General features: G+C 40.9%; 1 protein-coding gene across 1 annotated transcript; it reads left to right on the forward strand.

Annotated features, from left to right (window-relative positions):
• The first annotated feature begins 1,687 nt into the window (after positions 1-1,687).
• Positions 1,688-3,853, forward strand: LOC131947091 (uncharacterized). The gene has a single exon (XM_059308176.1). The coding sequence runs from the start codon at positions 1,688-1,690 to the stop codon at positions 3,851-3,853; it is 2,166 nt and encodes a 721-aa protein (XP_059164159.1).
• The last annotated feature ends 11,200 nt before the right edge of the window (positions 3,854-15,053 follow it).

Below are 15,053 nucleotides of genomic sequence, written 5' to 3' on the forward strand. Positions count from 1 at the left end.
CACCACACAAACCACACAAACCACACAAACCACACAAACTACACAAACCACACAAACCACACAAACCACCCAAACCACACAAACCACACATAACACACAGACCACACAAACCACACCAACCACACCTCACTAACCCCCTCCGCACACGAACACCCCATTGACACCCCCCCCCCCCCCCATAACCACCCACACTCGACCCCAGAGACCAATATCCAACAGTACAGGGTGGTGTGAGGTCTGTGTGGGGTGGTGTGGAGTGGGTGCTAGCTGCAGCTAACAGTTCCCAGATTCCCAGCAATAACATCTTCCAGCTAGTTATGGCTTTCATATCTACAGCTAGCTACAGCTAGTGTTGGTAGCGTTAGTGTTGGTTAGCGTTAGTATTGGTTAGCGTTAGTGTTGGTTAGCGTTAGTGTTGGTTAATGTTAGTGTTGGTTAACGTTAGTGTTGGTTAGCGTTAGTGTTGGTTAACGTTAGTGTTGGTTAGCGTTAGTGTTGGTTAGCGTTAGTGTTATGCTAGTGTTGGTTCACGTTTGTGTTGGTTAATGTTAGTGTTGGTTAACGTTAGTGTTGGTTAGCGTTAGTGTTGGTTAGCGTTAGTGTTGGTTAATGTTAGTGTTGGTTAGCGTTAGTGTTGGTTAATGTTAGTGTTGGTTAATGTTAGTGTTGGTTAATGTTAGTGTTGGTTAACGTTAGTGTTGGTTAGCGCTAGTGTTGGTTAGCGTTAGTGTTGGTTAGCGTTAGTGTTGGTTAGCGTTAGTGTTGGTTAACGTTAGTTTTGGTTAGCGTTAGTGTTGGTTAGCGTTAGTGTTGGTTAGCGTTAGTGTTGGTTAGCGTTAGTGTTGGTTAGCGTTAGTGTTATGCTAGTGTTGGTTAGTGTTATAGTAGTGATTGGTTAGTGTTATACAAGTGTTGGGTTAGTGTTGCTGTCTCGTGTTCTACTCTACTTTTCATGCAAGTGTGATGACGTCATACAACCTTCCTAGATGGATTCGAACCCACAACTGATATCATGATAAGACATGGAAAACTGTCTAACCATCGCGTACATGGCTGGTTAATGACAAGACAGTTTACTAATTAGTGATCTAGGACAGCGCGATTAATGATTAACTAAGACAACATTCAGTTTTTTAGTGGTCTAGTTTAGTAAGATAATTATTATCTAAGACAACATACTAATCAGGTTTAGAAAGACAGTCGATAATTATTTCAGATCAACCAATCAAAATTGTCGTTATAAAATATCGACCCGTGGCTAGTGTCAGAGGGAGGAAGTGATTTTATAACGCTCAATCTGATTGGCCCGTCTCTCCCCAATGAATATTGATTTCTCTTCCTGCATTGGTCGTGCTGGGGCGTCAATGACGTCATCACTGCCTCGACATTTGGCGCAGAAGAAATGCAAGCGGGGCAGCAGTGTTGTGGGTGGAGCTGTGGCTATGTGCTTTGTTGTGTGTGGGTGGATTAACCACAGAGTTGGGGGGGGGGGGGGGGGTCTGCCCTGTCGTCAGTGACGCTCACTGTTACGGGTGTGTGTGTTTCTAATTGGTACTAAACTGTGGATTATGGTGGTGGAGCTGTGGATTATGTTGGTGGAGTTGTGGATTATGGTGGTGGAGCTGTGGATTATGTTGGTGGAGATGTGGATTATGGTGGTGGAGCTGTGGATTATGGTGGTGGAGATATGGATTATGGTGGTGGAGCTGTGGATTATGGTGGTGGAGATGTGGATTATGTTGGTGGAGATGTGGATTATGTTGGTGGAGATGTGGATTATGGTGGTGGAGCTGTGGATTATGTTGGTGGAGATGTGGATTATGTTGGTGGAGATGTGGATTATGTTGGTGGAGATGTGGATTATGTTGGTGGAGATGTGGATTATGGTGGTGGAGCTGTGGATTATGGTGGTGGAGATGTGGATTATGTTGGTGGAGATGTGGATTATGTTGGTGGAGATGTGGATTATGTTGGTGGAGATGTGGATTATGGTGGTGGAGATGTGGATTATGGTGGTGGAGATGTGGATTATGGTGGTGGAGATGTGGATTATGTTGGTGGAGATTTGGATTATGTTGGTGGAGATGTGGATTATGGTGGTGGAGCTGTGGATTATGGTGGTGGAGATGTGGATTATGTTGGTGGAGATGTGGATTATGTTGGTGGAGATGTGGATTATGTTGGTGGAGATTTGGATTATGTTGGTGGAGATGTGGATTATGGTGGTGGAGATGTGGATTATGTTGGTGGAGCTGTGGATTATGTTGGTGGAGATGTGGATTATGGTGGTGGAGATGTGGATTATGGTGGTGGAGCTGTGGATTATGGTGGTGGAGATGTGGATTATGGTGGTGGAGCTGTGGATTATGTTGGTGGAGATGTGGATTATGGTGGTGGAGCTGTGGATTATGGTGGTGGAGATGTGGATTATGGTGGTGGAGATGTGGATTATGGTGGTGGAGCTGTGGATTATGGTGGTGGAGCTGTGGATTATGGTGGTGGAGATGTGGATTATGTTGGTGGAGATGTGGATTATGTTGGTGGAGATGTGGATTATGTTGGTGGAGATGTGGATTATGGTGGTGGAGCTGTGGATTATGGTGGTGGAGATGTGGATTATGTTGGTGGAGATGTGGATTATGTTGGTGGAGATGTGGATTATGTTGGTGGAGATGTGGATTATGGTGGTGGAGCTGTGGATTATGGTGGTGGAGATGTGGATTATGGTGGTGGAGATGTGGATTATGTTGGTGGAGATTTGGATTATGTTGGTGGAGATGTGGATTATGGTGGTGGAGCTGTGGATTATGGTGGTGGAGATGTGGATTATGTTGGTGAAGATGTGGATTATGTTGGTGGAGATTTGGATTATGTTGGTGGAGATGTGGATTATGGTGGTGGAGATGTGGATTATGTTGGTGGAGATGTGGATTATGTTGGGGGAGATTTAGATTATGTTGGTCTAGCTGTGGATTATGGTGGTGGAGATGTGGATTATGTTGGTGGAGATGTGGATTATGGTGGTGGAGATGTGGATTATGGTGGTGGAGATGTGGATTATGTTGGTGGAGCTGTGGATTATGTTGGTGGAGCTGTGGATTATGGTGGTGGAGATGTGGATTATGTTGGTGGAGCTGTGGATTATGTTGGTGGAACTGTGGATTATGGTGGTGGAGCTGTGGATTATGGTGGTGGAGATGTGGATTATGGTGGTAGAGATGTGGATTATGGTGGTGGAGATGTGGATTATGTTGGTGGAGATGTGGATTATGTTGGTGGAGATGTGGATTATGGTGGTAGAGATGTGGATTATGGTGGTGGAGATGTGGATTATGGTGGTGGAGATGTGGATTATGTTGGTGGAGATGTGGATTATGGTGGTGGAGATGTGGATTATGGTGGTGGAGATGTGGATTATGTTGGTGGAGATGTGGATTATGGTGGTGGAGATGTGGATTATGGTGGTGGAGATGTGGATTATGGTGGTGGAGATGTGGATTATGGTGGTGGAGATGTGGATTATGGTGGTGGAGATGTGGATTATGGTGGTGGAGATGTGGATTATGATGGTGGAGATGTGGATTATTGTGGTGGAGATGTGGATTATGTTGGTGGAGATTTGGATTATGTTGGTGGAGATGTGGATTATGGTGGTGGAGATGTGGATTATGGTGGTGGAGATGTGGATTATGTTGGTGGAGCTGTGGATTATGTTGGTGGAGATGTGGATTATGGTGGTAAAGATGTGGATTATGGTGGTGGAGATGTGGATTATGTTGGGGGAGATGTCGCTTATGACAGAACACAGACTAAAGGGAAAGAACTCAGACTAAAGGGACAGAACACAGACTAAAGGGAAAGAACTCAGACTAAAGGGACAGAACACAGACTAAAGGGACAGAACACAGACTAAACGGACAGAACTCAGACTAAAGGGACAGAACACAGACTAAAGGGACAGAACTCAGACTAAAGAGACAGAACACAAAGGGACAGAACTCAGACTAAAGGGACAGCACACAGACTAAAGGGACAGAACTCAGACTAAAGGGACAGAACACAGACTAAAGGGACAGAACACAGACTAAAGGGACAGAACACAGACTAAAGGGAAAGAACTCAGACTAAAGGGACAGAACACAGACTAAAGGGACAGAACACAAAGGGACAGAACTCAGACTAAAGGGACAGCACACAGACTAAAGGGACAGAACTCAGACTAAAGGGACAGAACACAGACTAAAGGGAAAGAACTCAGACTAAACGGACAGAACTCAGACTAAAGGGACAGAACACAGACTAAAGGGAAAGAACTCAGACTAAAGGGACAGAACACAGACTAAAGGGACAGAACTCAGACTAAAGGGACAGAACACAAAGGGACAGAACTCAGACTAAAGGGACAGCACCCAGACTAAAGGGACAGAACTCAGACTAAAGGGACAGAACACAGACTAAAGGGACAGAACACAGACTAAAGGGACAGAACACAGACTAAAGGGAAAGAACTCAGACTAAAGGGACAGAACACAGACTAAAGGGACAGAACTCAGACTAAAGGGACAGCACAGACTAAAGTGACAGCACAAAGACTAAAGGGACAGAACACACAGGGACAGAACACAGACTAAAAACACAAAGGGACAGAACACAGACTAAGTGGACGGAACCCGGTCTAAAGGGACAGAATACAAAGGGACAGAACACAGACTAAAAAGACAACACACAGACTAAAGAAACAGACTCTGGCTCACTCTAAACCCGATTATCGGTCTCAACATGGCAAGTAGATCAGTGTTTGCTCGATACTAAGGACGGGATCGATATGATCCAGTTGATATCCTCCGCGGGGCGTCTAGATTTTATTCACGTCAAGTTATGAAAAAACGATACCCCAATATCCCCACAATATTCCAGGGACAACTTTTACGATGCGCGTCATAAAAAAAACTATTGGCCAGGTTTTTCTAGCAGTAGCGTGTAAAATGATATCTGTTTGATTGTGATTATTGTTTACTGCCTTTACCGCCCTTACATCCTAGTCTATTTACAAACTCGTCGTTATAGTGTTAGTGTTATTGGCATATTATTGCTACATTTCTTACTACTACTACTACTACTATAATAATAATAATGATTATTATTATTATTATTATTATTATTATTATTATTATTATTATTATTATTATTATTATTATTATTATTATTACTATTATTATTATTATTTAGATTATCTATATTACTCTTAATATAATATGTATTATTATTTGTATTATAATGATTATAAGCTAATTATTAAATTAATTTTCTTTTTGTGTATAGAGGCCCATAAATATATTCTTAAATGTGCGTGTTGTAATTCGTGTATGTGTGTGTGTGATTCTGTGTGTATGTGTGTATTGGTGTATATGATTATGTGTATTTATGTGTATGTGAGCAGAAATAGATAAAAATCAACGATAGGTTAGCGCGTACAGCCAATATAAGTATATAACAGACAACTGTATGACAGACAACTGTATGACAGACAACTGTATGACATGACAGACAACTGTATGACAGACAACTGTATGACAGACAACTGTATGACAGACAACTGTATGACAGACGACAGACAACTGTATGACAGACAACTGTATGACAGACAACTGTATGACATGACAGACAACTGTATGACATGACAGACAACTGTATGACAGACAACTGTATGACAGACAACTGTATGACAGACAACTGTATGACAGACGACAGACAACTGTATGACAGACAACTGTATGACAGACAACTGTATGACAGACAACTGTATGACAGACGACAGACAACTGTATGACAGACAACTGTATGACATGACAGACAACTGTATGACATGACAGACAACTGTATGACAGACAACTGTATGACAGACAACTGTATGACAGACAACTGTATGACAGACGACAGACAACTGTATGACAGACAACTGTATGACAGACAACTGTATGACAGACAACTGTATGTCAGACGACAGACAACTGTATGACAGACAACTGTATGACATGACAGACAACTGTATGACATGACAGACAACTGTATGACAGACAACTGTATGACAGACGACAGACAACTGTACGACAGACAACTGTATGACATGACAGACAACTGTATGACAGACAACTGTATGACATGACAGACAACTGTATGACAGACAACTGTATGACAGACAACTGTACGACAGACGACAGACAACTGTATGACAGACAACTGTATGACAGACAACTGTATGACAGACAACTGTATGACAGACGACAGACAACTGTATGACAGACAACTGTATGACATGACAGACAACTGTATGACATGACAGACAACTGTATGACAAACAAGTGTATGACAGACATGTCTAGCCCTCACCACGCCCAGATCAGCAAATCACATCTAAGAATCACTCAAGCAGCAAGAAGCCGACGAAGAAAAAAGCAGATAGCTGATGAGGGGGGGGGGGGGGGCAGATAGCTGATGAACGGGAGGAAAAAATCCGCGCTAATCGGATTAAGGAGTGACAGAGCGAGGAGGTGGAAGCAGACGACAGAACGCTTTGATTGACAGGCGGGGGAAAGTGAAGGGGGGGAAAAACTGGATGGGAGCACTCAACTGGAAAGTGACGATAGAAAGGAGGTTGTGGACATCGGGACATACGGGTCCGGGTGGGGGTGGGGGGGGGGGGGGGGGTTTAGATATTTATCACGTGATTTTTTTAAATTGGATTCTATAGGAGAAAACAAACAGAAATAATTTCACCGTGGCGACAGTTGTTTACTGTGAGTTGGGTGTGTCATTATTTTAAAGAATATGTTAATTAAATAATTTATGAAGGAAACTTTCACGTTTTTGCCGCTCGTTTTGTGTGAGCTACACTTGCACGTGTTGGGGCGTCTGGCCTGTAGGGTATCACGTGGTTTATTCTAAATTCGTTCGTGAGAATAAAGTGAAGAAATGTTTATACAAACAAAAAATGTCGTTTTTTCTCCTCACATTTCAAACATGAGTTTTTGCCTGTTCCCGCAAGACCAAATTTTTGGACTTTTTTGTTTTTCATTCAGTGTTTAGAGGGTTAAAAATTTACAACTTGAACTTTTTGTTGCAGAGAATTGAAAACTGACAACTTGAACATTTTACTTCTTGACTTCAGAAAGTTGCAAATGAACAACTTTAACTTTTTACAACTTGTTTTCAGAAAGTTAAAAATGAGTTTCAAATGGACAAAACTAAAAAAAAAAAAAGGTAGCGATCGATGAAGATAAAACGAAAGCGGAAATCTTCCTAAGATAAAACGAAAGCGGAAGTCTCCTGCCTGTCAGTGGTAGGCGAGTCGTAAAACCGGAAGTAGCAGGAAGACGCGTGTTTACTGGGCCAGCGTTGTCATGGCAACCAGATGTGGTGGTGTGGAAACACTGGATGAGTTGTCCGCCATGTTTTGACGTCATCACTGCTCTGTGTCCTAGTGGATGACGTCATGAACAGAATACTTACACGTTGAGTGATTGTAGGACTGGTTGACATATTTCTTACATCTTTCTTACATCTTTCTTACATCTTTCTTACATATTTCTTACATCTTTCTTACATATTCCTTCACAGTATGAGAACAGTTCCTGATGATTTAAGCAAGGCTAGCTTAAATGAACAAATCAAATTTTTTGAGTTGCATGTAAAAACATGTCTTGTTAACATTTTACACAAACACACACACAAACACGCCGAAACACACATGTTTTAATTACTATGTTCAAAGTTTTAAACATCACACAGAAACATCAAAAAATAATATAGACACATCAAACTTAAACATCAGACAGACACATCACCCAGACATATCATAAAATAATTTAGACACATCAAACTTAAACATCAGACAGACACATCACCCAGACATATCATAAAATAATTTAGACACATCAAACTTAAACATCAGACAGACACGTCACCCAGAGAAATCCTACAGAAACATCTCTGTGTCGGATGTTTTGGTCCATGCTGGTCGAACTTTCCGTCCATTTTTTTATGGTCGATCAAGGCGTTGACTTTCTGCTGGAATTGTCTATGCGCGACCGTTGCATATGTAGTGGTCGATGTAGGCTTTGTCCATCTGGAATGGTCGATGTATGATTCGTCCATCCACGACCATCCATGTACTTTTTGTTTAATTTAATTCCCCCCTCCCCTCCTCCCCCTGCCCCACCCACGGCACGTCCACTTGCCCGGCCAAATGTGTGGGGCGTTGTCCCCTCACATTGTACTCAACATTTGCACGTGCTCCGGACGAGCCCAAATGTCCATTTGCGGCACGTGCCCGGCGTCATCAGACGCGCGCGCGGCCGGAAAACCGGCAGAATCCGGCCCTGGCCGGAAGCCGGGCATGATGAGGCAATCTACTTATTGTGGCTGTTTAACCGGCTCTTGGGTCTTGAGACGCGGGTTGGTGTGTGTGAGGGGGTTGGTGTGGGGGGGGGGGGGGTTCTGATGAGACGGGTGGGTAGGGGTGGGGTTGTCTTGAGGATCGGCTTGTAGGAGAAATTGATTGCGTCCTCTAAGTCTGTCAGAGACAATCTGGATAGACGGATTATCTCGGGAGTTAGGACGTACACAATCTTTTTTATCCACCGTTCCCATCATCCTTAGTTTAACGCCGTTTTAAAACTGAGGAAGCCGGTGATAATTGGGAAACAGTTAGAGCTGGACGTCACTGCTTTTGGACGTCACTGTTGTTGTTACATGGGACGGAGTGGTCTAGCGGTAGAGAGCTGGACTGCTAACCCGTAAGTCTCGAGTTCGAATCGGGGTTCAAGTCAGTAGACCGTCCCTGAGTCCACCCAACTCTGATGGGTACCTAACTCCTGTTAGGGAAAGTAAAGGCGGCTGGGCATAGTGCTGACCACACTATCTCTTCATATTTCGAGGTCACAGAAACAAGTGAACTCTACTTCACTTGCCCCATCGACCGTCAGGCATGAAATGAAAACTACTTTTTTTACTTTACTGTTGTTGTTAGACGTCACTTTTGTTGGACGTTGTTTGACGTCAATGCTGTTTTTGGACGTCATTGCTGTCCATCTGAAAAAAATAACTGTAGAGCCCGGCACGAACATGGGGTGAGCAGAGTGTGAGGTCAGTTTCAGCGGCCGTGAGGTCATTACCACTGACCACTAGAGAGGTCTTAGGTCAGTTTCGTTGCCCGCTGTTTCGTTGCCCGCTGTTTCGGTCACTTCCGTTTTATTCCCCGCGGCCTTGTCCAAAACATAACAAGGCCAATCAGCAAGTTTGATGCCGCTAGCATGCAGGGAGGGTGGGGGTGGGGCACGGACTAGGCCCGTGGAGGGGAATTAGCACGTGACTACCAGAGCTCAGACGAGGCTACAGGCACAGCGGAGCCGGATCAAGAGCTTAATGGAGCTAAATAATCTCTCAAGATAGCAACACCGGCGTTTGTAATCAAAGTTAATTAAAAATTTTATAAATAATTAAATCATTTAATTTTCAAAGAGTTAATTTAGCTAATCATAATGAAGTATAGGCCTACACATTGTAAAAAATATTTTGCTAAGCGTTGTTTTTTCCGAAATTTCGAACTTCTAAATCAGATACTGGTATAGACATGTGCATGAGGGGGGGGGGGGGGGGGGGAAAGGGGGGGTCTGCATGTGGGTGTCGGGATTTTGTTAGTGGCTTAGATTAGGCTGGACATTACTCCATTAGATTAGGCTGTACAAAACACAGCAGGCACAAAAACTTGCAAAAAATTTACATGGCCATAATAGTCTACATCGTCGCTCATCTTTTATACGTGTGTGGGTGTGTGCGTGTGTGTGTGTGTTCGTGTGTGTCGATAGTTATAAATTAATTTGTAAAGCCTAACATTAAACCTAACATTAAACCTAACACTAAACCTAACACTAAACCTAACACTTAAATTAACACCAAACCTAACACTAAACCTAACACCAAACCTAACACCAAACCTAACACTAAACCTAACATTAAACCTAACATTAAACCTAACATTAAACCTAACATTAAATCTAACATTAAACCTAACACTAAACCTAACATTAAACCTAACATTAAACCTAACATTAAACCTAACATTAAACCTAACATTAAACCTAACATTAAACCTAACATTAAAACTAACATTAAACCTAACATTAAACCTAACATTAAACCTAACATTAAACCTAACATTAAACCTAACATTAAACCTAACATTAAACCTAACATTAAACCTAACATTAAAGCTAACACTAAACCTAACATTAAACCTAACACTAAACCTAACACTAAACCTAATATTAAACGAATTGGGCCGACAACGTTATAATATGTAGGGGGAGGGGGGGGAGGGGAGTCTATATAATTAAAAAAACCATCGACTAGAAAAGAAATATAAAGAGCCGCCTCAATATTAACGCGCCTTTACAAGCTGTAGATTAGAGAAAACAGTTATCTTATTTAGCTATTTTTTAAAATAAAAAATTGGTACAGCTCGATGTAAATGTCAGAAGTGATCTATATTTTCTACACTTTTATCATACTGAGAAGCTGTATCAATAGAAAAGCAGGTGTTTGTTTTAAAAACTTTTTGCACATTTTTTTCCTGCCGATCTTTCATAAGCTCGTGGTCAAAATGTTGTCTTGACAACAAATGGAGAAATTGGTCAAAATGTTGTCTTGATACCAGATGGACAAATTGGTCAAAATGTTGTCTAAATACTAGATAGACAAATTAGTCAAAATGTTGTCTTCACAACAAATGGACAAATTGGTCAAAATGTTGTCTTGATACCAAATGGACAATTTGTCCTCATGTTCTTCTGTCCAGACTGAGACGAGTTTTGTCAGACCCGAACACCAGTCTCGAGTTTTCAAACAAAAGAAAACGTGAACTGGTATCACGTGATTGAGAGTGTCCGGCCGTCTCCCATTTTGATATTGACAGCCATCTTGAAATGAAGTTTTGTCGACCAGGTCTAAATGCAATTAGCGGAAGTGAATCTACAAGAAAAGTCTAGGGCAAATCGTTACATTCTAAATGGGTCAAAATCGATTTGAAGATTTGACACGAAAACACACAGACAAACAAATGAACAGACTGTGAAACCGGCTAGATAGGGACATGATGGTTTAAATGGAATACAGAGAGGTGATATATGGTGGTGATACATGGTGGTGATACATGGTGGTGATACATGGTGGTGATACATGGTGGTGATACATGGTGGTGATACAGGGTGGGGATACAGGACGGTGATACATGGTGGTGATATATGAGGGTGATACAGGGTGGGGATACATGGTGGTGATACATGAGGGTGATACATGGTGGTGATACATGAGGGTGATACATGGTGGGGATACAGGGTGGGGATACAGGACGGTGATACATGAGGGTGATACATGGTGGTGATACATGGTGGTGATACATGGTGGTGATACATGGTGGTGATACAGGACGGTGATACATGGTGGGGATACAGGACGGTGATACATGGTGGTGATACAGGACGGTGATACAGGGTGGGGATACATGGTGGTGATACATGGTGGGGATACAGGGTGGGGATACAGGACGGTGATACATGGTGGTGATACATGGTGGTGATACATGGTGGTGATACAGGGTGGGGATACAGGACGGTGATACATGGTGGTGATACATGGTGGTGATACATGGTGGGGATACATGGTGGTGATACATGGTGGGGATACAGGACGGTGATACATGGTGGTGATACATGAGGGTGATACAGGGTGGGGATACATGGTGGTGATACATGAGGGTGATACATGGTGGTGATACATGAGGGTGATACATGGTGGTGATACATGAGGGTGATACATGGTGGTGATACATGGTGGTGGCCTTGTTTGTTTCTTTTTTAATGGAATTCAATTGGAAGTCGAAAATAAATTCTTTTATTGCCTATAGATGTACCTAGCATGTATTTATAACAATAGAAATTTTTGAAATAATACACTGAAAGGAGTAACTAAAACAATACAATGAAATAAACACTGACATCGAAATATATCCTCACGAAACTCTATTCAATTAGCGCGTGCTTTTCTCTCTTCCAGTCAAATTATTTTAAAACTTGTCATCTAGATTTCACATGTTGTGTTTTAATTTCTCTCTTCCAATCAAATTATTTTAAAACTTGTCATCTAGATTTCACATGTTGTGTTTTAATTTCTCTCTTCCAATCAAATTATTTTAGAACTTGTCATCTAGATTTCACATGTTGTGTTTTAATTTCTCTCTTCCAATCAAATTATTTTAAAACTTGTCATCTAGATTTTACATGTTGTGTTTTAATTTCTCTCTTCCAATCAAATTATTTTAAAACTTGTCATCTTGACTTAACAAGCCGAGTTTGACATTGTTGGAAAACAAAACAATTTTTTGTTCAACATTGTAGTGGGCCACATTTAACGCTGCACTAATCTATTTATAGCAGCAATGGTTCAGAAATAAATTTCTAAACCCCAAGATCCTGGGTTGATTTCACATTCTCGATCTTTCTCAACATTTCACATTCTCGATCTTTCTAAACATTTCACATTCTTGATCTTTCTAAACAATTAAATTTATGTAAATCTGTGAGGTGAGTGACGTCACTGGAAAAAAAATTTCTCGCGATTTTTACTTTCTCGTATATACGAAGTATAGAGAAAGTCTTGTAATCGTGCAAAAATAAATAAACCGGGAGTGATCTCCCCTAAACTTTCTCGAATATTCTTATATAAAACAACAGGGGATGGGAACTCGGGCTATTGACATGATTTTTAATCCATTTTAAATACTTAAAGTTTTAAAAATAGAATAAAATCTCGTAGACAAAATAATTGCACGCCAAGTGAACTAGTGAACGCCAAATAAAAAAGTGCACAATAGCGCGCAATATTATTAGTACTTTAAAAATTTACATTAGTTTTTTGAGAAATCGGAAGTAGCGTAAATTACTACTTCCGGTCAACGGAAATTACTCAAAATTTAACAGAAGGTAGAGAATTAGATCTTTTACTTACATGTGAAATTTCATTTATCTATCTGAAATAGTACTCAAGTTATAGGCTTTTGAAAAATTCAAAGTAGGAAAAGTACCACTTCCGGTTATCGGAAATCGCTCAAAAGTTGATACGGATCTACGATTTTGATAAAATACTTATATATGAAATTTCATCAACCTAGCTATAACGGTACTCAAGTAATCGTGTTTACACACGGACACACACACAGACACACAGACATACGGACAGAATTGCAAAGCCCAGTTTTTCAGACTGGATTACGCATAAAACCTCTTAATTTTGATAAATCTGGATTGATAATTTTTGCCCGATTAAAATAAGTCCTCTATACTTCGGATGTGATGAAGGACTGAGGTGTAATACGGTGAAAATTGTTAAAATTTCAAGTGATTTTTGTGCACGATTACAATACTTTCTCTATACTTCGTATATACGAGAAAGTAAAAAAATGATTTTTACAAATCTCGACGTTTTACACCTCCCTGAATCGGAAAAACATAATTTTGCAATCTTGTCCGTATGTCTGTGTGTATGTGTGTCTGTGTGTGTGTGTGTAAACACAATAACTTGAGTACCGTTACAGCTAGGTTGGTGAAATTTCATATAGAAGTATTTTATCAAAATCATAGATCCGTATCAAATTTTGAGCGATTTCCGATAACTGGAAGTGGTACTTTTTTCACTTTGAATTTTTCAAAAGCCTATAACTTGAGTACTATTTCAGATAGATAAATGAAATTTCACACGCAAGTAAAAGATCTAATCTTCTACCTTCTATCAAATTTTGAGTTATTTCTGTTGACCGGAAGTAGTAATTTGCGCTACTTCCTATTTCTCAAAAAACGCTTGTAAATTTATAAAGTACTAATAATATTCCGCACTATTATGCACATTTTGTTTTGGCGTTCGCTTGGTGCGCAATTCTTTTTTCTATGAGATTCTATTCTATTTTAAAAAGTTTAAGTATTTAAAATGTATTAAAAATCATAACTATATCCCGAGTTCCCAACCCTGTTGTTTTATATAAGAATATTGGAGAAAGTTTAGGGGAGATCACTCCCGGTTTATTAGAATCTGCAGTCAAGTTTTAATAGGTGGGTGCTGTAGGGTTTCAGCCAATTAGCACTAAACTTAATTAATTAATTAATTAATATCTCTGCTGTTGTTATATCCCAAGCTGCGGTATTTGTGTTTTTGTAAGACCGATATTGTGTTACTCGTTGAGAGGTTAAGTTAGCCTGAGTGTTGAGGTTAATACGGGGGTTAGGATTAGGTTTAGACGTTAAGCCGTTTGGTGAACCAATGCAGGTCAGTATTTTTAGTTGCGTTAAAGTTATGTGTGTGTGTATGTATGTATGTATGTATGTATGTATGTATGTATGTATGTAGCGATCGGCTATTTCAAGATTAATCACACACGTATCATCATTTTAATATCAAGTCTCCCCCCACCCCCACCCCCACCCCCCACCAAGCTTTTTCGTTCTTTGTTTACGACAAACAACTCATTACCGCTAATGTTGCCGTCTGCTTCCCCATTGACCCGCCATTTTTTTTTCACGCCGACACCAATCACTCAAATTGTCACATCAAAGGGCAGCTACTCATCATAACTTTAACTGGCCGAGTTAGCCGCCCTGGCTTATACTGCGATGGACGATTAACTAATTTATTGGCTTTTTTCTTTCTGTATTGTCATTGTGTTTCCTAGCGGCTCCCCGCGGTGGGGGGGGGGGGGGGGCGAGACATCTGGGTAGGCCTAGGATATAAAACAGCAGTAATTGTATCTATGATTGGGTGGCCGGTGTAGAATTGTAGAGTTAGGATTGTGTGATTGTGTAGCCAGGGTAGAATATATCAGGCTATGATTGTGTAGCCAGGGTAGCATATATTAGGCTAAGATTGTGTAGCCAAGGTAGCATATATTAGGCTAAGATTGTGTAGCCAAGGTAGCATATATTAGGCTATGATTGTGTAGCCAGGGTAGC

The sequence above is a fragment of the Physella acuta genome, unplaced genomic scaffold (genome assembly GCF_028476545.2).
Source record: "Physella acuta isolate Inbredline_101_S28 unplaced genomic scaffold, ASM2847654v3 ptg000582l, whole genome shotgun sequence".
NCBI classification, from domain to species: domain Eukaryota; kingdom Metazoa; phylum Mollusca; class Gastropoda; family Physidae; genus Physella; species Physella acuta.

What these genes read in the sequence shown, in the direction of transcription:
- LOC131947091 (XM_059308176.1), top strand. Translation starts at nt 1,688, where the DNA reads ATGGATTATGGTGGTGGAGCTGTGGATTATGGTGGTGGAGATGTGGAT.